This window comes from Salvia splendens, chromosome 12 (assembly GCF_004379255.2).
Source record: "Salvia splendens isolate huo1 chromosome 12, SspV2, whole genome shotgun sequence".
NCBI lineage: Eukaryota > Viridiplantae > Streptophyta > Magnoliopsida > Lamiales > Lamiaceae > Salvia > Salvia splendens.
This window is the reverse complement of record NC_056043.1, coordinates 23,245,602-23,267,446: the sequence shown is the minus strand read 5'-3', so window position 1 is coordinate 23,267,446 and position 21,845 is coordinate 23,245,602. Positions and strand designations below refer to the sequence as shown.

At 39.2% G+C, this 21,845-nt stretch overlaps 4 protein-coding genes across 4 annotated transcripts; 3 read left to right on the top strand and 1 right to left on the bottom strand.

Annotated features, from left to right (window-relative positions):
• The first annotated feature begins 2,186 nt into the window (after positions 1-2,186).
• On the top strand, positions 2,187-9,287 carry LOC121758293 (transmembrane protein 18-like). The gene is made up of 4 exons (XM_042153705.1): positions 2,187-2,467; positions 8,447-8,552; positions 8,765-8,913; positions 8,991-9,287. The coding sequence occupies exons 1-4, from the start codon at positions 2,327-2,329 to the stop codon at positions 9,084-9,086; spliced, it is 492 nt and encodes a 163-aa protein (XP_042009639.1). The 5' UTR covers positions 2,187-2,326; the 3' UTR covers positions 9,087-9,287.
• Positions 9,288-9,760: 473 nt separating this feature from the next.
• Positions 9,761-13,181, top strand: LOC121757325 (probable magnesium transporter NIPA6). The gene is made up of 9 exons (XM_042152870.1): positions 9,761-10,219; positions 10,683-10,739; positions 10,824-10,914; positions 10,997-11,157; positions 11,279-11,406; positions 11,522-11,659; positions 11,776-11,868; positions 11,954-12,071; positions 12,800-13,181. The coding sequence occupies exons 1-9, from the start codon at positions 10,099-10,101 to the stop codon at positions 12,925-12,927; spliced, it is 1,035 nt and encodes a 344-aa protein (XP_042008804.1). The 5' UTR covers positions 9,761-10,098; the 3' UTR covers positions 12,928-13,181.
• A 1,037-nt stretch (positions 13,182-14,218) lies between these two features.
• Positions 14,219-15,823, top strand: LOC121758186 (cytochrome P450 714C3-like). Its single transcript, XM_042153611.1, has 3 exons — positions 14,219-15,133; positions 15,341-15,589; positions 15,665-15,823. The coding sequence occupies exons 1-3, from the start codon at positions 14,987-14,989 to the stop codon at positions 15,686-15,688; spliced, it is 420 nt and encodes a 139-aa protein (XP_042009545.1). The 5' UTR covers positions 14,219-14,986; the 3' UTR covers positions 15,689-15,823.
• Positions 15,824-19,797: 3,974 nt separating this feature from the next.
• On the bottom strand, positions 19,798-21,600 carry LOC121757733. Its single transcript, XM_042153232.1, has 2 exons — positions 21,057-21,600; positions 19,798-20,960 (listed from the first exon to the last, which is right to left on the bottom strand). The coding sequence occupies exons 1-2, from the start codon at positions 21,598-21,600 to the stop codon at positions 19,798-19,800; spliced, it is 1,707 nt and encodes a 568-aa protein (XP_042009166.1).
• Between the last annotated feature and the right edge of the window lie 245 nt (positions 21,601-21,845).

Sequence of the window (21,845 nt, the reverse complement as noted above, 5' to 3'; positions counted from 1 at the left end):
TACTCACATTATGCTGTGTGTATATTTATATTCGCTCGCAACTAGACTTCGTATATGTCCACTAACGTTGCCTCCCAATTTTTAAAAATTGGACTAGTGAATGAATCAGCGACGCTATCAATTCACGGTTTAATTATATTGGTCTAATCAATTAGACCATTATTGGACCAAAATAGTGCAATTAATATTATATGCTAATAAAAATATAAACTATAATAAAAATTGATTAGTTGATAAATAAAATTAAATATTTACATTAATTTTAGCAAATGATAAAATATGATTATAAAACAATGAACGATAAATATATGAAAAGTTTAATGAATGGTAAATAAATTTAAAATGCATAAAATATTACAATTTGTATGCAGTTAAATGTATACTATAAAATGGATAAATTTTATTGAATATTAATACTATAACAAAAATTTAATAATAGTTAAATGTTATTATACACATAATATTACGTTTCGCTAGCATTTCCGTCAATCTATGAACAAAATTCCTAATCTAAAACCCTAAGAGCATCCGCAGCGGTGTTCGCTGGGACGGACGGCGTCCGTGCCGCGCCACGCGCTGCTCGATGCATCAGCTCGTCTGTGCCTCTGAGCAGGCGATGTGACGCGTTTCTATTTGCCAACTCATCCTCGACCAACTAGATCAATTCGCCGCTACATACCTCGTGACCGGGAGGGAGCCAACGAACGGCTCGTTGCCGACTATTTTTATGACCAGCCGTGGTTTCCGGAAGATTACTTCTGGCGCCGTTTTCGCATATCAAAACGGTTGTTTATGCGTATTGTCAACACATTGTCCGCCCGTGTTGAATACTTTCAATCAACTAGAGACGCAACCGGTCAGCAAAGTCTCGCGGCGTTGCAGAAGTGTACTTGTGTCATCCGACAACTTGCTAATGGGCAAATGGCTGACCTCTTCGACGAGTATTTTCACGTGGGTGAGTCAACTGGAATCCTATGCCTCAAAAATTTCTGCGACGGTATTCGTTCTGCTTTCGGTGAGGAATTCCTTCGGGCACCCACCACCGAAGATTGTGAATGGCTGCTTCATCTTCATGAAACAGTCCACGGTTTTCCCGGTATGCTTGACAGCATTGACTGCATGTATTGGAAGTGGAAGAATTGCCTGACTGCTTGGAGGGGGCAATACTTAAGCGGCCACAAAGGCAGAGGCCCAACGCTTATCCTTGAAGCGGTCGCCGACTACTGCCTATGGATTTGACATGCATATTTCGGTGTTGACAGATCCAACAACGACTTGAACGTGCTCTACTCTTCACCACTCTTCAATGGTGTTTTGAATGGTGTAGCACCGGCGATCGACTTCACTGTCAACGGAAATGCATACCACATGAGTTACTATCTCGCTGATGGTATCTACGCAAGGTGGTCTACTTTCGTGAAGACGTTCAGCAATCCGCAAGACCCGAGAGGGGTTCTTTTTGCGCAGCGTCAAGAGTCTGCTCGGAAAGACGTCGAAAGAGCTTTTGGGGTCCTTCAAGCTCGATTTAACATTGTGAAGGCCCCGGTCTCGGCTGTGGTACGTTAAGAATATCGCCGACATCATGTACACGTGTATTATCTTCCACAACATGATTATAGCTGACGAAGGACCGATGACGGCTAACTTTTACGACGAGGATGAAGCCCGAAGCTCAACCGCGAGGTCTCCCCCACGCCGAGGTGTGCATACGACGGTGGGCAAAATGACCGAAACAAGACACACAATGCGCGATACCAGAACCCACACTAAACTACAAGAAGACCTAATCAAACACATTTGGGTAAAATTCGGCCACGAGTAGTGGGTTTTTTTTAATTTTAAGAATTTAATTATGTAATTTTTAATTTTTAGGATTTTAATTATGTAATTTTTTTATTGTTTAGTAATTTGTAATGGTATCGGATATTTTTAAGGCATATTAATATTGTGGAAATGTTTTTAGTAATTGAACTATTTAAATTAAATAATAGAATGGTGGGACCCTTGAGCATGTATTTGCGGAAGAGCATGGATCTGCGTGTTGTGCTCTTGGGGAAGAGTATGAAGTAAAAAAGTAATAAAAGTGGGTTCGGATCCACATCCGTACTCTTTGGCAAAAGCACGGATATGGATGCTCTAAATTTTTAAAACGAATTTATTCAATTCAAAACGTCAGCGTTCTCCCGTGAGAACTTTCTTAAGGATCTACGAGTAATAATCAACACTCAACACAGTCTCAACTTAGTTAAGGCTAAAGTTCAAATCTTTGGGTCAAAAACCGCATCTATTCAGTAATTTTGTGGTGAAATCAAGGAAATATCTTGCGATGGAGGAGCTGCAATCCGCGGTTAATGCTCACTTTGATCAAATGGCAGATCTGGTGAAGAAGCTCTCGGCGGAATTCCGCTCCGGGCTCAAACCTGCTTACGAAAATTTCATGGGTTTCTTCCACGCCATTGATTGGAAGGTATTTTTAGTTGCTTTCTCTGTCGGTGTTGATTGAATTGTGTTATATCTTGCGGTGATCGACATCGACTGTTAGGTCCTTTCATGGGTTTTGCGTTTTTATGTTCTGATTAAGTGTTTCTATTTCTTGGGATTTCGAATCGCGTTACCTTGAAATGTGTTATCTTACATAGAAGGAGCTGGAATTGGTTTGATTTATGGATGTACTAGTTTGTAACTTTAGCTTTTGGGATGTGATTTGCAAAATGAATTGTGTAATTTGCTACTCTAATGAGTGAGTGTGATCAAAGTAACCACATAGATTGAACTCTAAAGGGGTTTTAATCAGTTATTAGAATTACAGTGGTATGGCTTGTAACCAGATTTAAAATCATTAAAGAGGTTTTGTTTTGGCTTATTGATGTCCTTAACATTTCATGATCCCCTCATTGTGCTGGTTGAAAATAACAGCACAAAAGCATAACTATGAAAGCAAGAACACTTATAGCTAGAAACAGAATGGGGATTGAATGCTACGATTTCATTGATTAAAACATGAATGATACAAAGTAGCATTATATACATGTGTATGGAACAATCTAGATTCCATATTCTGTTATGATTACCAAACTAAACAACCATTAAGAAGACTAATGCTAACAAACTGCTGTCTACTTTAACCCTTGCATTAACACCTCTTTAAACATACGAAGGTGGTCCCTTGAGCTATGAGCTGCAGCTGGCAGGGGCACTGATCCAATGCTCACACCTTGAACTCCAACTCGTGCACTCTTCTTTCCAGCTGTGCATGAAACCATGTCAGCACTAGCATTGCCATGTTCTTCATGTACATCTTCAACCTCATGCATCTCTTCAATCCTGATACTTCTAACATCCCCCCTCAACCTGAGTGAGGCTAGAGAAACTACACCAAGTTTGTTTCTGAGCTTCATGAAAGGTTGCTGGCCCAGAGGCTTGGTGAAGATATCAGCCACTTGATCTTGAGTAGGAACATGCCGAAGCTCAAGATCATTACTAAGCACCATATCCCTTACAAAGTGAATATCAAGCTCAATATGCTTGGTTCGTGCATGTAACACAGGGTTAGAAGCAAGAGCTATAGCACTTAAATTATCTACCCAGATCACAGGAGCAGATTTAGTTGGTAGCTTTAACTCATTAAGTGTGGAATTGAGCCAAGCTACCTCAGCTGCAGCATGAGCTAAGCTTTTGTACTCAGCCTCTGTACTGGAGCGAGCTACAACCGTTTGCTTCTTCACACACCAGGAAATAAGACTTTTACCAAAATAAGTACAGAAGCCAGTTGTAGACCTTCTATCATCTATGTCTGATGCCCAATCTGAATCAGAAAATGCAGATAGAACACCATTTGAGGAATGAATTTGAATCCCAAAATCCAAGGTACCTGATAGATATCTCAAGATGCGCTTCACTGCTCTCCAGTGAGTATCAAGTGGTGAGGCCATGTATTGGCTCACCTTGTTGACAGAATAGTTAATGTCTGGTCTGGTAATAGCAGCATATTGAAGGGCACCCACAATGCTACTGTAGAGTCTAGTATCAGAGACTGGTGCACCAATATTCTTGCTAAGCTCACAACTAGAAACCATAAGAGTAGGACGGCCTTTTGCACCAGTCATATTAGCCTTTTTCAAAAGATCCCTGATGTAAGATGATTGGCATAAATGAATGAGGAGTTTTAACAACCTCTACTTCCAGAAAAAGACTGACCTCACCAAGATTTTTAAGAGAGAAATGAGCATTTAGCTGACTAATGACTCTCTTAATTGCAGTAGGACAATTACCTGTGATGAACATATCATCCACATAGATTAAGAGATAAATGGCTTCAAGACCTGTCTTTCCGAAGAACATGGAGGCATCTGCCTTAGACTGAATGAAGCCAAGGGAAATGAGGAGTGAGTGTATGGTGAAGAACCAAGCTCTGGAAGCCTGCTTGAGCCCATAGATGGCTTTATTTAACTTGCAAACCACGTGAGGACCTCCCTGTTCAAAACCTAGAGGCTGCTTCATATAAATGTCCTCTTTCAACTCTCCATTGAGAAAAACATTGTTCACATCCAGATGAGTGATTTCCTAGCCAAAAGTCACAGCAATGGTGAGGATTAAACTATAGTTGCAGGCTTTACTACCGGACTAAAAGTCTCACTGAAGTCAAAACCAGGCTGCTGTGAAAAACCTTGTGCAACAAGTCTAGCAATTTCCCAGACAGATGGAGCTTCAGCTTGAATATCCAGGTGCATCCCACAAGATTTTTGCCAGGAGGCAGAGTAGTCAAGATCCAAGTCTTATTCTTAAGGAGAACAACAAATTCAGCCTGCATAGCTGCCTTCCAAGCTGATATGAGCAATGCTTCAAGAACAGATTTAGGAGTTGAGTGTGAAGAAAGAAGGAGATTATAAAGTTTGGGCTTAAAAATCCCTGATTTGGACCTTGTGGTCATATGATGTCTACTAGAAGCATGATCATCATCAAAAGAAGCATTAGGAATATCAGTAGAAGATTGAGCAGTAGAGACTGAGTCAGAGGCAGAGGGTGAGTGTTGAGTATTTCTGTCAGGGAAGGAATTATGAGGAGGAGAATACTGAGAAAAATCATCAGAGTGAGCAACAAGAGCAGGTGGAGATGGAGGAATGACAGGGAATACATCAGTTTGAGCTGATGGAATTAAAACTGGTGGAGAGAAAAAAGGAGCTGTCTGTGATATCAGAAGGGAAAATTGATGGATAAGGAAAGACTTGCTCATCAAAAACAACATCTCTAGATACTATTACTCTTCCATCTGGAAGAAGAGCCTTGTATCCCTTATGAGATCCACTGTATCCCAAAAATACTGAGTTCACAGACCTGCTTTCCAACTTATGCTTATTGTATGGCCTGATCAGAGGATAACACAAGCATCCAAAAACTCTCAAGGCTGAGTAATCAGGTCTCTTGGAATACAATTTCTGAAATGGAGAGACATTATCAATGATCTTGGATGGCATCTTATTGATCAGAAACACAGCAGAAACAAAAGCATCATCCCATAATTGATTTGGAAGTGAAGATTGAGCTAAGAGAGTAAGTCCAGTCTCCACTATATACCTATGTCTCCTTTCTGCCAAACCATTTTGTTAAAGAGTATATGGACAGGAGATCCTGTGAGATATACCATTCTCCTTGAGAAATGAAGTTAAGCTTTGAAACTCCCCTCCCCAGTCAGACTGAAAGCACTTAATCTTTGTTTGTAAAAGATTCTCTGATAATGATTTGAAAAGCTTAAAACCTTAGCAACATCATTCTTGTTCTTTAACAAATATATCCATGTAAACCATGTAAAATGATCCACAAAGGAGACATAATATCTGTAACCATTTCTTGAAACAACTGGAGATAGACCCCAGAGATCACTATGTATAAGCTCAAGCGGGGAATAGACAACGGATTCAGAGGCATCATATGGCAGTCTATGAGCCTTAGATAAGCAACAAGAGTGACAAAGTTGAGAATCATTCATTGAATTAAGAGAAATGTTACAGCTCTTGAGAACACTTTTGACAATGTCTAGAGTAGGGTGTCCTAGTCTATTATGCCATAAGGCTAAATCAAGACTAATATCATGGCTTGAACTAGCACTAGCTGCTGGAATGGCTGAGCTAACAGAGTGCATGGCTGGGCTGCCTTGATTGAATGGAGCAGGAAAGGAGATGGTGGAGCTAGAGCTTCTCTTGATTGGTGAATGGTCTACTAGGAAGTGGTAAAAGTTCCCTTGAGCACGATTTCCCGGTTCCCAAATCCTTGACAAAACAACAGTCAGGATGAAACTCAAAGGAGACAGAGTTATCTCTAGCAAACTTTGATACACTGAGAAGGTTTTTGGTTATGCTAGGTACATGTAGGAGGTTCTTTAATGTAAGCTTTCTGGAAAAACTAGAGTGAGGTTTCAATTCTGATTCTCCAATATTGGAAATAACTACTGTAGAACCATTTCCAAGTAAGAGACTCTTACCTCCCGTGTATTCTGAGCTAGTGTTGAGATTGCTCAAATCTCCAGAGACATGATGAGTGGCCTCAGAGTCTGGATACCAGCTAGTTGATGCACTCGATTCAAAACCAAATTCTGAGGTTGCAGCAGAATTTGGAGATGGAGGAGGTCTTGCTGTAGCTGTGTGGACAAGGTGTGCTGAGGGATTAAAAAATCCTTGATGCTGATTTGGAGCACTCCCTCTGAACTGAGGCTGTGGTTGTGGAGGAGCATAGTTCTGCTCAAATCTGTGCCAACATTTGGCTGCAGTATGTCCTGGCTTATCACACAATTGGCACACCACTTTGTTGTTTCCTCTGCCAAAGCCTCTTCCACCTCTTCCTCCTCTCTAATTTCTTAATCCTCCTCTTCCATTTCCTGGATCAAATCTAGAGTTGTATGGGTTGAAATCTCTTTTCTGATTTGACTGCTGCATCAAGTTCAGCACAGGCTGTGAGCCTTTTGGGCTGGAGGAATGAGACCTCATAGTCTCCATTCTTGATTCAAAAGTGAGTAGAAAAGCAGTAGCATCTCCCAAACTCCATGAATCTGACCTTGACCTTATAGCACACACTACAGGATCATACTCTTGTCCAAGTCCTCCAAGAATGTGCATGACTTGCTCATCTTCTGATACTCTGCAACCCACTGATCCTAGTAGATCAAAATAGCTTCTCATTTTTCCAATGTACTCACTCATAGTTAGTGAGTCTTTCTTTTGATTTTGCATCTGTTGCCTAATACTGCATTATCTTTGCAGTAGATCTGCTGGCAAAATTGGTTTCAAGGGCACTCCAAATGTCCCTCGCAGACCTCAGCCCTACAACCATGTCCCTCGCAGACCTCAGCCCTACAACCAGACCTAGAGCTCCTTCTGAGAGAGAAGAGAGCAGCCAAGCAGCTACTCTCCTATCCTTCCTCTGCCATGAAATGAAGTCTTCATTTGTAGTAATAGACCCCCCTTCTCCTTCTGCAATGAAAATTGTCTGAGGTGGAGGTTTCTTCTCTCCATTTAGGTAGCCTTCTAGCCCATATCCATAGGAGTGACATCCACTTGCTGTTGCCACATCAGGAAGTTTGCATCAAGTCAACTTCACTGAAATTGGGGGCAGTTGTGCATAAAGGGGCTGAGTTCCTTGACTCTGAGCAGCACCTCCAAGCGATCAGTTGGAGCTTGCCATTTCTTGTAAACAAACAAAAAGAGAAGAAAAAGTAGTATAGAGACAAGATCAAAAAGATCCTACTCTGATACCATGAAAAGAACAGCACAAAAGCATAACTATGAAAGCAAGAACACTTATACCAGAAACAGAATGGGGATTGAATGCTACGATTTCATTGATTAAAACATGAATGATACAAAGTAGCATTATATACATGTGTATGGAACAATCTAGATTCCATATTCTGTTATGATTACCAAACTAAACAACCATTAAGAAGACTAATGCTAACAAACTGCTGTCTACTTTAATCCTTGCATCAACACCTCCTTAAACGTACGAAGGTGGTCCCTTGAGCTATGAGCTGCAGCTGGCAGTGGCACTGATCCAATGCTCACACCTTGAACTCCAACTCGTGCACTCTTCTTTCCAGCTGTGCATGGAACCATGTCAGCACTAGCATTGCCATGTTCTTCATGTACATCTTCAACCTCATGCATCTCTTCAATCTTGATACTTCTAACACTGGTTTCTGTGGTTTTCTGTTCCTGATGTCGTAACCACACCCTATCTTGAGCTAGTGCCGATTGGCTTTTGTTGATTACTCGGAAATATATAGTAGATCAAAGGAATTACTCCATGGTGCTGTTGCTTGAGTTTAAGCTGTTTCACTGCCCAATTAAAGCTTCTCTAGCTATGTGTTTCACCATTTATCTTGTCTTTTTTAGATGTGTACCCCATGTATTCACTTGCTTGTCTCTGATCTTCGAATTTCCTTTCTTGTCTGCAGGAACCTTGGTTGATACGTCTTCTCTCCTTCTACGTAATCTTGCTAGTAGTAGTTGTTGTATCACGGAGAAACATCAACTTTCAGATGTTTTTATTCCTTCTAGCATGTAAGACTTCTATAATCCTATCAATAGTGCGCATTTTTTTATAATGTTGGACCTAAGCAAATATGAAGCCAGATTTTGATAAGCATAGAACTGCCATATTTTATTAAATTACAGAAGTATTTGAACAACCCCTCTTGTGATTTTGGAAGATGCAGCAGTCGTACAGTTAGTCGGGCCATAGTTATGAATCATATGTATTTGACATTGTGCAGTAGGAGGAGTGTATCTGGCCGAGAGGCTTAATCAAGTCCTTGGCAGCAACTGGGAAAGCTTTGCAGGCCAGAACTACTTTGACGCTAACGGACTCTTTCTCTCCGTGCTCTGGTCAGGGCCCTTGTTAGTGATCGCGATCATAATCTTGGTAAGCTGTTGCTCACCCTCTTTCCATCCTTTGGTTTTTCACGCCTCATTCGGTGTTTGTGGTCCTTCCTCATGCAGGTGAACACATTGTTTTCCTTGTGTTATCTGATTGTGAGATGGAAAAGGGCCGAGCTCAAACACCGCGCAAGAGCAGCTCGTGGTAAGGAGGAATAAGCAGACAATGCTTTGTACCAAATGTTGGTTTTGGCTTACACGTTGGTCTTCTCCTGCTGAAAATTATACTCCTAGTTAGTTTGTAATGCTATAGTGACTTCTTTTAATGGTAAATCATTTTGTCATCCAATAGTACATCACAAAATTATTACTCCATAAACTAATGAACTGTTCTAATGTATACATAATTAGTTTTGATAATTTTGTTTCCTATTAATAGTTCCTATAACTAAGGACTTTATATCCTATTTATGTTTAGTAAATTAAAATAACGAGAAAAGTTACAAAATTCAGTGAAGTTTATATCAAGAAAAAACTAATCATGTAGAAAAATATAATAATAATAATAATAATAATAATAATAATAATAATAATAATGCTAATTATAGATATATACTCCGACATTCAACATCTAATTACGTACTCTAATTACGTACTCTATTTTGCAAAGTAAATATCTCTATTGGTCTATGCATGATATACATAAGAGATATTGAAAAACTTAATTGATAGAAAGCATAAATGTTGAATGAGCAATTATTAATCTTAATTAAAATAGGCGCAACCATTTTACGTACGTTAGGCCATATTTGTGATTTAATTTTTAAAATGATATTAAGAGGTCAGATCAGACTATAAACTAATTCTGTCAAGAATAATTACGTAATCTGTTCTTTATGAATATGCTGAATATCAAACTCTGTTTCTCCCCAAAATGCAGTTAATAACAACAATTTTAGCATTAAATTCCCTCCAATTCCAAATCCCAACACCCCAAATACAAAACCACCCAATCTGAACTCATGATTTGCAGATGATCTGAACTCGTGTTTAACCAATACATACATTCATCGTCGCATATTTTCTGCCGACATTTCCACATCCCATTTTGATTCGTGATTGTTGCATTTGTTTTCGAAAAAAAGCAAGTCTCGGGGAGTAAAGACGTTAAATTCGGGGGATATAAAACAAGGATTATCATTATTAGCACCGGATTCGGTCGATTAGGGTCATGTTTAAGGACAATCTAATAGGGTTCGCATTAGCTGTGGGATCGAGCGCGTTTATTGGATCCAGCTTCATCATCAAGAAAAAGGGCTTACAGAGAGCTGGCGCATTGGGCTCTCGAGCTGGTGAGTCTTACTTCTTCGGATCTTGTTGTGCTCCTCGTGTTATCTTTGTCGCTTGCTTTTCTTAGGAGAAAGGTATAGAAATTTTTGGGGCATTCTTCTTTTAGGGATGTAAAGGTAAAGGTAGATTTTTTGTTTAATTTTTTTTGTGCATTTCTGCTAGTATTATATATTGCCTTGTAATCAACATTGTGATTATCTTGATCGAATTTACCAAGTTTAGTTCTCTTAGATTCAAGGAAAAAAGTTCTAGTTTGTAAGTTTTTAGTGGTTATCAGAGCAAGTAACTTGCTAGCTTCAGAATTATATGTTTCTGAGTATAGAATCTCCATAATCGTAATTTTGGTTGTTGGTGTAATATTAAATAGGGAATCTAATAGCTTGGCATAACTTATACCGTACGCACTAATGTCTAAGGATGTTATTTAGTCATAGTTTCTAATGATCGTCAATTCCTCAATTGAAGGCTCGGGAGGATATGGATACTTGCTCGAACCACTTTGGTGGATCGGAATGTTTACTAGTAAGGACTTCTTTTTTCACATATACAAAATTATCAAGCTTTTTATATGACTGAGATCATACAAAAGAGTTGTGATTTTCTCAGTGGTCATTGGGGAGTTTGCCAATTTTGTCGCTTATATGTATGCCCCTGCCGTCCTTGTTACACCACTTGGAGCATTAAGCATAATTGTCAGGTTATCGGATGTTTTTATCCCATCTATATTTTGTTGACAGCAATACTAACAAAAACTGAACAGACATTGTGTTCATTGGCAGTGCTGTTTTAGCTCATTTCTTACTGAAAGAAACCTTGAGGAAGTTAGGAATCTTGGGATGCGTTTTATGTATAGTGGGTTCTACTGTTATTGTGCTTCATGCACCTGGTGAACATGCTATCAGCTCAGTCGATGAAATCTGGGAATTGGCAGTACAGCCAGGTGAATCTATGTACTTTAACTGCTGCTGCTTTGATTTTCTTTTTCTTTCTGCAATGGTGAGATGAGGGTGAAAAAGAAAAAGAGCAAGGTATCTGTATACTTGTATGGTTTCTTGGTCCAGCTTTTCTTTTCTACGTGGCTTCAGCAGTAGCTGTGGTCTTGGCGCTTGTGTTGTATTGTGAACCACGCTATGGACAGACAAACATCATGATTTACATCGGGGTTTGTTCTGTAGTTGGATCTTTAACTGTAAGTACATGCCATTGCTTTTGCCTTCTTCATGTAAATGCTAGCATGTCGTAGGCAAATCCTGTTTAACTGAATCTTGTTTCCCCGTCTGATTAAAAGTGATGTTCCTTTGCAGGTTATGAGCGTGAAAGCATTAGGCATCGCTATAAAGCTCACATTGGAGGGCAGTAGCCAGGTAGCTCACTTCAAGTCCTGTGTATTTGCCATGGTGGCAGCTACATGTGTTATCACTCAATTGAACTACTTAAACAAGGTTGGTATGTGAATTCCAAAATTCTCATTCATGCACAAATATATAATTTTTGTGATCGCGTTTCAAAACTCTTAGATTAGGCTCAAATTTTATGGACAATTTTGGCATCTCTCCAGGCTCTGGACACATTTAACACAGCTGTCGTATCTCCAATTTATTATGCCATGTTCACATCACTTACAATTGTTGCCAGTGCCATAATGTTCAAGGTATCTGTAGTGTTGCTGGGTAATTTTCCTGTGCAACTATTACTTTGGTTAGAGTTAAAACTCAAACTACTTTCTCCTACTCCAGGATTGGTCTGGTCAGAGTGCTAGTAGCATCGCTTCCGTTCTCTGCGGATTTATAACTGTGCTTTCGGGTACAATGGTTTTGCACAGTACAAGAGATCCAGAGAAACAGCTTACTAGAGGTAATTTAGTAATATACTACTACTAACCACCACTTTTCACGTAAAATGAGATCATTGTTTCAGTTCTCTCTCTCTCTCTCTCACTCACTATTTCTATGGATCATTGCAAGTTTGATGTCCAAAATTTTATCCTGCTCGGTGCATTTGGGCTTTGCAATACAGATAAATAGTACTATCTGGCATAGAAAGTTATCAAGAAATATATCATAGTTAGAGGACAGTTGTTAGGCATCTCCTTGTATACCACATAGTTGTGCCTTAAATCTAACTAGTCATTCTACCAATTTCTTGATTTAAAAACTCTCAACATCACCCTTACCTTTGGTGTTAACTTGAGCTAACATCAATGTAAGACCGTGTTTTTTATTTGATTTTGGTTGGATGGATATCCCTTGCTAACTCAATGTATACACATTTTTCATAAATGTATGACACATTGTACCCGATAAACCGACTCCAACTTCAAATTTAGGACGAACAGGCCAACTTTTCTAGTACTTAAAAGTCGTGTAGGCAATCGAAAATCTGTGAGTCATGGATTTAAAAATCTGTATCTACTCTTTTTTATCATAGGACTATGATCTCTTATCCGAGCCTAATATTCTGTTACTAAACTGAGAGACTGAGAGCCACAAAATATCCAATATACGATCCTTGATAAGATAACATGTTAATCTTCAAGCCTCTAGGGAAAGATATTTTGACGACCCTAGCTTGACATGTTGCAGATTATTCCGTGCTTTCTCCACATATATCTTGGGTTGTTCATGGGAATGGCGAGATATGGAAACAGAAAGACAATGATGAGCTGCAAAATGAATACGTTGCAATCATCAATCAAGACCATTTCAAATAAGGGAATATCTTGATCATGTAGTAGTAGCTTCTGTATATGAAGTCTAAATTGTTTATTGATACGTTTAGTTGTCTGGTTAATGAATGTTATCCTCCTTTTTTGGGTTGGAGAGTTGTATGGGAGATGTAAGATAACTCTACCATTTTTTTCATTCATAGACCAAATTGGTCTAAATATTTGTTGTATTAGTAATTCTTATTATTCTCAAAGAGCATTTTTAACTGCTCCTTTTATTACTATTATTTATTTATAAATCTTGATGGAAGTCATTTATTATAGTTTTACTATAGTATTTTATTCTGGTGTGCTGCGATTACATATTCAAATTACTTTATGGTGGCAGTTAACATAGTCGTTGGAGCTGATATCGACTTTTTTTAAAATATTATTGAATACGAAGAAAAATAATCTGCAGGTGGAAACAGTGTTTTCAGTATAGTACTTAGTTTATATCGCACTCAGCGGCGACCTTTTGCTTTGTAAATTGCCTTTTGATGTTAATCAATTTCCACCAAATTCTAAAACTTGTATATTTGTACAATCGTTAAAATGATTCCCACATTAGTTGCCAAGATTCATAAATTAATTAGGCTCCACACAAAATCATAAAAAATTTTGGTCAAAGGTCAATTCTATAAAGTTTGATTCGAGAATAAATTTTGAAAATAGAGAGTTGAATTCTTTACATGCTGACATAGTAGTAGTTCATTAAAAAATAAACGTGAGAATCACAACTTATTCATATAACTAAGTAATTGCCCTACTTTAGGAGAAGAAAAAACAAAACAAAGTATGGCATTTTTGCTAATGGATAAACGTATTTAGCTTCAAATAATCGTGTCTATTGCTTTAGCATCTATTCTTGCACTAATTTTCAGGCTGTACAGAGATCTGGTGGCGGCGCCCCGACTGCTGCGACGTGCGCTGAAGCAACAAGGCGTCGGAGGGCCGCCACCATCTTTTCTACTTGGTAACATCTTAGACATCAAGAATTCACGAGCTTCTGCCGTTGTCGCAGCCGCTGTTGCCGCCGCCGACGGATCACCGGCCTCTCACAACTGCGGAGCTATTCTCTTTCCCGCTTTTAATGAATGGAGACAGCTATACGGTTAAGTACTCCCTCCCTCTGTCCCACATCTTTTTTGCATTCTTTTTGTGAAAATGATACTCCCTCCGTCCCGCACTACTTGCACTTATTTCCTTTCTGGGCGTCCCAAAAGGAAAGGTGCGAGTAGTGCGGGACGGAGGGAGTATTAATAAATAGTTAAAGTGGACAGAGAGTAACGTAAGAGAGAGAATAATATAGAGAACATTATTATCTTTCTTACTTTACTTTTTCTCCACTTTAACTATTTATTATCATTTTTTCAAAACGATTGCAAAAAAGAAATGACTCAAGCAACGTGGGAAAAAAAGTACAGTTTAGTGAAATCATTATTAAAAAATAATCTGAGTTGAATATATATTATATGGGGAGCATTAGGGTGCCACCATAGTTAGAGTGACAACATACCACCAATCTCGTGCAGCTATGTTGCACGCTATCCAGCAATATTAGGGGCGTATTCAGCAATATCAAAGTAAGCGTTTTAGAAGAATTTCTACAGATTGCATGATAGTACTACGTGGATTGTTGGGTGGAGTGCTGAGTATTGTTGTATTAGCTATACAGCAAAATAACGGTATAAAAAGGCAATTTGTCTATATATATACTGCAACTGAAACATTCTATGCCTATACAGTAATACTCAACAATCTACACAGCAATCCACCTATTACTATCATGCAATCTGTAAACGCATACTAAATGAATATTACTGGATATGCCTCTAATATTGTTGGATAACGTGCCACGTGGCAGCACGAGATTGGTGGTACGTTGTCACTTTAAAAAGGGTTGTCATCTTAACATAATCCTATATTATAGTTATAAATTTATAATTATTGTTTGAATGATAAATATGGTTTTTGATTAAAGAGGTGATATGTATATGTTTTCGCTTGGAAATACACCAGTATTAGTTGTGAATAAATATGATGTAATAAAAGAGGTGATAACATGCACATCGCTCGAATTGGCGAAACCTTCATTTCCTGGGTTAGATTTGGAGGCGTTGCTTGGCAACGGCATTGTGACAGCAAACAGCAACAGTTGGGCTTATCAAAGGAAGATCTTGCTCCTGAATTGTTTATTGACAAAGTCAAGGTAGGAAGTAACAATATATAATCGAAACACAGAGTTGTGATCAATCGAGAACTTGAGAACCAATAGCTTGTTGATTCATTAATATCAGTTACCATGATATTAGTAGTTGTTGACTTTTTTCAAAATCCTAATAAATCAACGAACTATATTGAGTTTAGAAACTAATAGTGTGTTTTATAATGTCAACTAATGTTTGAACTCTGGTAGGGAATGACAAATTTGATTGAACAATCAACATTGGTGTTGATAGACCCATGGAAGGGTCTGATTGATGCTGAAGGTGGCAAAACAGATATTAAAATTGATGATTACTTGAAAAAATTCTCAGGAGAAGTAATTTCAAGAGCTTGTTTTGGAAGTAGCTATGCTGAAGGGGGAACCTCTTTTTCACAAACTTGCTGCGCTTCAACAAATTACAGCCATGAAAGGATTCTGTCTGGGCATTCCTGGCATGAGGTGAGTATTGTTTTTTGTAATTATATTGATTTAATTAATGAAGCTACACTGACTTATTGATGGATATATATGTAGACATGTGCCCACAAAGCACAATAGGAAGTCATGGAGGCTACAGAGAGAGATATAAGAGAATTGATATTGACATTATTGAAACAAAAAAAATGAAGAAAATATGGACAAAAATATGCTTGGAATGATTCTCAAAGGGGCAGCAGAAAGCAATAATAAACCAAGTCCAGATGCAATCACAAAATTCACCATTGATAACTGCAAAAGCATTTATTTTGCTGGATTCGAGACCACTGCGGTCGTAGCATCTTGGTGCCTTATGTTATTAGCTTCGAATCCAGAATGGCAGCATCGCGTGAGAGAGGAGGTTGTTGGAATTTGCAGACGAAAGTATTGAGACTGAAAGGATTTGTATTTTTATTGATGATGGAAGATAACCAAACTCCATGAATTTATAGGAGTATTGGTGACTGTTATGATACCACAATTAATATATTCTAGGAACTAGACATATTTTGAAACAAGGTATTATAAATGTCTACTTCTTGGAACCCTTAATATGCTTCTTGGAAGTCTTGATGCATTAAACTAATACTCCCCCTCAAGTTAAGTAACGAGATTTCCGATACTTAACTTGATAAGAACGTCTGAGAAAGCTTTTTCCCCAACTGCTCTTGTCAAGATATCTGCAAGCTGATCTTTGGATCGAACGAATGGGAACTCAACAATTTCTGCCTCGATCTTCTCTTCGATGAAGTGTCTGTCAACTTCAACGTGCTTTGTCCGATCATGTTGGACTGGATTTTCTGCGATGCTTATTGCAGCTTTGTTATCACAAAACAATCGACATGGTTTTTGTGATAAAAAAACTCAATTCTTCCATCAATCCTCTAAGCCATATTACCTCTGTCAACCATTTCGGATTCCTCTGAATTCTGTCTCTGCACTTGATAATGCTACAACCTTATGTTTCTTACTCTTCCAAGTGATTAAGTTTCATCCAACAAATGTGAAGTACCCAGAAGTGAATTTCCTATCCATTGGGTTTCCAGCCCAGTCGGCATCTGTATAACCATGAATTTCCAAATGTCCATTCTTTTTTAACATAATTCCATGATCAAAAGTTTCTTTGAGGTACCTAACAACTCTCAATAGTCCCGTCGGGCCTTCGCTTGATTGTAAAGACCCATCTGCAGCCTACAGTGCATTTTCCTTTTGGCAGTCGACATTTCTTCCAAGTCTTGTTTCTCTCTAAGGCCTTTAATTCAATCATCATTGCTTCCCTCCAGTGTTTGATTTTTATGGCTTTGACTCAACTTTATTTTACCCAAATAATACCCGCAAGTGTACGGGGTTATTGTAGCATTTAGCAAGCAAGAGTATATCGTATCCCACAGAGACAATTAAGTGTACACCTAAGTACCACGAACAAATTTCAACTACTATCCAGACAATCAGGAAATTTGGTTTTGAAACTAAAAACTACTAAAAGCATGTAAATTCAGAGAATAAAATAGAAAAATAAACAAGAGAGTGATAAAGCAAGTTGTGTAGATGATGGAGAAATATGCAGAATTCAAGGATCCGATGCACAACTCATAGCTTAACCCAATTAAAACCAATTTACCATTTAAAGTCTCTAGAATTGTTGAATCAATCACAATTGTAGATTAAACCCCCTCCCGAGGTGAGAAATCTGTAGATTAGGTGTAATAAGTGAAGTCCCCTTCTAAATCTTAGACCTAACTCCCAAAGGTTTGATTAGATTAAAGATCCCACTCATAATCTCAACTCTCCCGAGTTTTATTGAATTAAGGTGTGAATTATTCTTCTTTCAAGATTAAATATTTCATCTCCCGATTACTCTAAGAAATCCTAACACTCCCAATTGGTGATCAAGCAATTGATAGGAAAAAGCACAAGAATAATTCAAACAATTACAAGAGCAAGATAAAAACGAAATTAATTGGATTAAAACTATGAATCAATGCATCTTCACCAAGAATTCTACATAAAAGGTTTAGTTACTCATGTTCAAGGTAGATAACAAAAAGAAACTAAGAAAAACAAGGGAAACCATGATACGGATTACAATTGGCGGAGGAATTGAAGCTTGAATCTCCAATCTTCTTCCAAGAGTGCTTCCTAGAGAGAGTGTGTGTGTTTTTTGCGGCTTGGAGAGAATGAATTTTCGTTGCCCTAGCCTTTCTCTTTTTTATTTTCCTCAGAAAAATCGATTATGGGCTAAAAATCGTCAGTCAGACGGACCCGGCCGGGTGGAATTATTGCACATAAAATCCACCCGGTTGGGTAGAAGTCTCTGGACTCTTTATGAACAAAATTGGCCACCCGGCCGGGTGGAATTATTGCACATAAAATTCACCCGGCGGGGTATCTCCCGGCAGTCCGCGCGGCTTTCGTAGATCGGTCATATCTCTCTCATCCGAACTCCGATTGGGGCGTGTGAGGTACCCACGCGAAGCTCTTTCGATGATGAAGACAATGGTATTCTCAAAATAGGATTTGGACCCCATCTTGATAGGAATATTAACGTTTGAAACAGACCCCAGTCACGGCTTGGCTCATTTTGACTCCTTTTTACCTATTTTAACTTCAAACACTGGATAAACTCATCAAAGCACCTTTATAGTGAAATATGGACGTAAACTCAAGTAATATGCATTTAAACACCAATTATCATCACGTTTAATGCCCAATAAAATAGTTAAAATACGAGTTTATCAACTCCCCCAAACTTAATCACTTGTTTGTCCTCAAACAAGAAGCAGACAACAATCAAATATAAACTCGTACACATAAGTTGGATCTCATCATTGCCTCAGTTAATAAATAATAGCATGCATCAATAACTTCACACACATGTAAACCAACTGATCATTGCTTCAAGTTACTAACACGTACGCAACCTTGTCAATTTGCCCTCACAAGATAGATATGTAGTGTAATTCTCCCACTCTCAAAGTGTATAGGTAAAATACAAGCTCTCAAATCAATCAATCATGCATAGTTTACCATAGGCTTGCTCGAAATCTAACCTCTCCTCTACTATTTTGTGACTATAAATCAAGGATCTGACAGGTCTTATTTGTAGGTTGTAATGTAGGCTTTTTGGTTAGGTGAGGAAAATTTGGCCAAAGTGACTTATAATCCCTTTCGAAACTATAATAACTTCGTTCTTTAAACAACTCAACTCCTCAGTAGTCTTTATAGACTCTTCTCATCTACCAATTCTCCCCCAAACTTGGTTTCTTACGCATTTCTAGACTTCGTCTAGCTTATACCCCCTCTAGGCTTCGCCTAGCTTATACCACCAAATTATTCTTCTTTTTTTTTACAACTCTTTTTTTTTCACAACTAAAAGCATACATCCACTTTTCCAACGATATTCAAGTCAATACTTCATCTTTAAATTCTTCTTATCATCCAAAAGTGTTCTTTTCCCCCAAAATTATTTTCAAGCATATATACAACCCCAAGTTATCAAAGAAAAAGGCTATTAGGCTCAAATATGGCTAACAAAGGATTATGATTTTTATTTTAGGGTGAAAGTAAAAACAAGGCTAGAACGGATGGCCTAACGTCACTTCCTAAATCTATACTCACTATGTAGACTCAAGGAAGATCGCGAGCAAGTTCTAGAAACATATAACACAATGACGATAATCACACATTTAGAAATATATAGGCTCAAGTCTCACAGGGTTATGGCAAAGGACAATGCAACGAGCAATTCACTTTAGGCAAATCACAATAAGGACATACAAGCATGCTTGGTCATATCAACAAGTTTTCACAAACATTTTAACATAAAGCATCATTAGCAACTCATCCAACAAACATGCTTGAATTCAATTCAAATTGCTCCGACCCCATTCAGTTTCATCCAAGTCAATTAAAATCCTAAGCAAAAATTTTAAAACTACCCAAAAATTTTAAAACTACCCAAAAATAACATGAAAACAATAAACATGCTCATAGGTTCACCATCCACCATATCACCCCCCAAACTTATTCAAAGCTACGCAAAGAAATAAGTTTGAAACGTTGGTGGAGAGGTGATGCCTACTGAGCAAACACACTAAAAGAAATACATAAAACAAAAAAAAAATACCTTTCATGGGTTGCCTCCCATGCAGCGCACCTTTTTATCGTCGTGTGCCCGACGTCTTCAAATATCAACCGAGATCCCCTTTCATCCCAGAGTTGCCTCCAGGTGATCGCTTGGCTCCTCCTCCATGAGGAAATAGATCGTTCCAAGTCTTGGTGAGCCACCACTTTTCAGGCTCTCTCGGGATAGGCTCCTTCAGTGTTGGAGCAGTTATCTTTCTTCCCTTGACAGTAGTTGGTATTTTACCCCCCATCCTAGGGGGTTCAGTAGTGATCACCGCGTGCACCGGTGAAGAGCGACTATGGTCTGCATCGATCCATGCTAATGGCTCCGAGTCAGTGGAAGCCATCATCTCCATGTGAGGCTCATAAAAGTCCTTCTGCTTCACTTTTCTGACTGCACTCGATCCTTCTTCTTCAGTAGTCACTTGGTGCTTCAGACGCACCACCTTGCACACCTCAGTTCTTCCATCCATGCTTCTCGGTTTGTGGGAAAACGTTTGACTTTCTTTTCCCATGAAGATTGTCAACTCTCCCATTTTCACGTTTATATTTGCCTCAGCAGTGGCAAGAAAGGGACGTCCTAGCAGTAGGGGGACTCCCTTGTCTTCTTCCATGTCCAAGACCATAAAGTCGACAGGAAAAATAAATTCCCCAACCTTAATCAGTAGGTCTTCCACGATGCCCTCTGGATACGCGACAGATCTGTCTGCCATCTGTAGTGTGGCTGAGGTGGGCTTCAAAGTACCGATGTTCAGTTGCTTGAACACCGATAGTGGCATTAGATTGATGCTCGCGCCTAGATCGCAGAGAGCATTCTCCACTTTATAGCCAACAATGAGGCAGTCGACAGTGAAACTTCCAGGGTCCTTCAGCTTGGTAGGCAATTTCCTTTGCAGCAGAGCACTACAATTTTCAGTTAGGTTAATAGTGTCAACCTGCCCCCAACTGGTCTTCTGGGCTATCACCTCCTTCAGAAACTTAGCGTACTTAGGCATCTGCAGCAGTGCCTCGATCAAAGGAATGTTCACATGCACCTTTCTGAAGATGTCCAGAAATCGAGTGAACTGCTCATCTTTCTTCTTCTTCTTCTGATTCAGTACCTGCGGGAATGGCACCTTTACTCCAGAAGTGGTGCCAGTATTCTCCTTTTCAGCCTCCTTTTCCTTCTCTGCCACGGCAGCCTTGGGCTCAAGAACGGTATCAGATGTGGTCGCAGGCAGTGAGGGAGCTTCATAGACAGTGCCACTCCTTAGATGCACAGCTTTTCATTCTTTGGGATTTATGATGGTGTTCGAAGGGAATTTTCCCGGTTGAGTAATAGTACTCACAGTATGGGAAATCTGGCTGATCTGTGTGTCTATGTTCTTCAGATGAGTGGCCATACTTTGCACATCTGTCTCAACCTTCTCAATCCTTTGATTGTTCTGCTCCATGAGCTTGTTGGACTGTAGCATGAAAGACTTGAGTATGTCTTCCGTGGTCATCTTCTTCGGATCATTAACCACTCCATCAGTAACTGTGAACCCCGGGGGTGGTTGCAGAGCATTATTTGGGTTTCCATAAGATAGATTGGGATGCCATTTGTTCCCGAACTGATTATATCCTCCACCCTGAAAGTTGGCGCGGTGATTATTGAAGTACCGGTTGTTGTCCCCTTGATTCACATAGTTCACGTCCCCCATTTTTCCTTGGGGTTCTTGAGATGGTTGCCCCATTGCTATGCAGTCGAATTTCATGGTCAGCGCATCCAACTTGTCGGATAGGGAGCTCATAGGATCATGATCTGTAGTAGAAGCCACCCTATGCACCTTACTCCTGTCGTTGCTCCATCCTTCGTCATTAGATGCGAGCTCCTCAATCACTTCCATGGCTTCATTCACTCATTTCTTGAGAAAATTACCGCCTGAGCTCAAGTTCAACTCCCATTGTGCTTCAGGCACGCATCCCTTGAAAAATGTAATGACTTGAACTGTCGGGGTTAACCCATGGTTGGGACACCGTTTCATCAAAGATTTAAACCTCCCCCATGCGTCTCTGATATTCTCTGCAGGAGTCATCTGAAAGGCAATGATCTCGTGTTGCCTCTTTATAGCTTCACTAGGGGGGTAGAATT

Excerpts from the sequence above, each read along its gene's own strand:
- LOC121758293 (XM_042153705.1), top strand. The coding sequence starts at position 2,327 with ATGGAGGAGCTGCAATCCGCGGTTAATGCTCACTTTGATCAAATGGCA. Across the intron at positions 8,553-8,764 it reads GTTTTTATTCCTTCTAGCAT|TAGGAGGAGTGTATCTGGCC; the intron begins GTAAGACTTCTA and ends GACATTGTGCAG. Across the intron at positions 8,914-8,990 it reads TGATCGCGATCATAATCTTG|GTGAACACATTGTTTTCCTT; the intron begins GTAAGCTGTTGC and ends TTCCTCATGCAG.
- LOC121757325 (XM_042152870.1), top strand. The coding sequence starts at position 10,099 with ATGTTTAAGGACAATCTAATAGGGTTCGCATTAGCTGTGGGATCGAGC. Across the intron at positions 11,158-11,278 it reads GGAATTGGCAGTACAGCCAG|CTTTTCTTTTCTACGTGGCT; the intron begins GTGAATCTATGT and ends TTCTTGGTCCAG. Across the intron at positions 12,072-12,799 it reads AGAGAAACAGCTTACTAGAG|ATTATTCCGTGCTTTCTCCA; the intron begins GTAATTTAGTAA and ends GACATGTTGCAG.
- LOC121758186 (XM_042153611.1), top strand. The coding sequence starts at position 14,987 with ATGCACATCGCTCGAATTGGCGAAACCTTCATTTCCTGGGTTAGATTT. Across the intron at positions 15,134-15,340 it reads TGTTTATTGACAAAGTCAAG|GGAATGACAAATTTGATTGA; the intron begins GTAGGAAGTAAC and ends GAACTCTGGTAG. Across the intron at positions 15,590-15,664 it reads CTGGGCATTCCTGGCATGAG|ACATGTGCCCACAAAGCACA; the intron begins GTGAGTATTGTT and ends ATATATATGTAG.
- LOC121757733 (XM_042153232.1), bottom strand. The coding sequence starts at position 21,600 with ATGGAAGTGATTGAGGAGCTCGCATCTAATGACGAAGGATGGAGCAAC. Across the intron at positions 20,961-21,056 it reads CCAGATTTCCCATACTGTGA|CTCCCTCACTGCCTGCGACC; the intron begins GTACTATTACTC and ends CTGTCTATGAAG.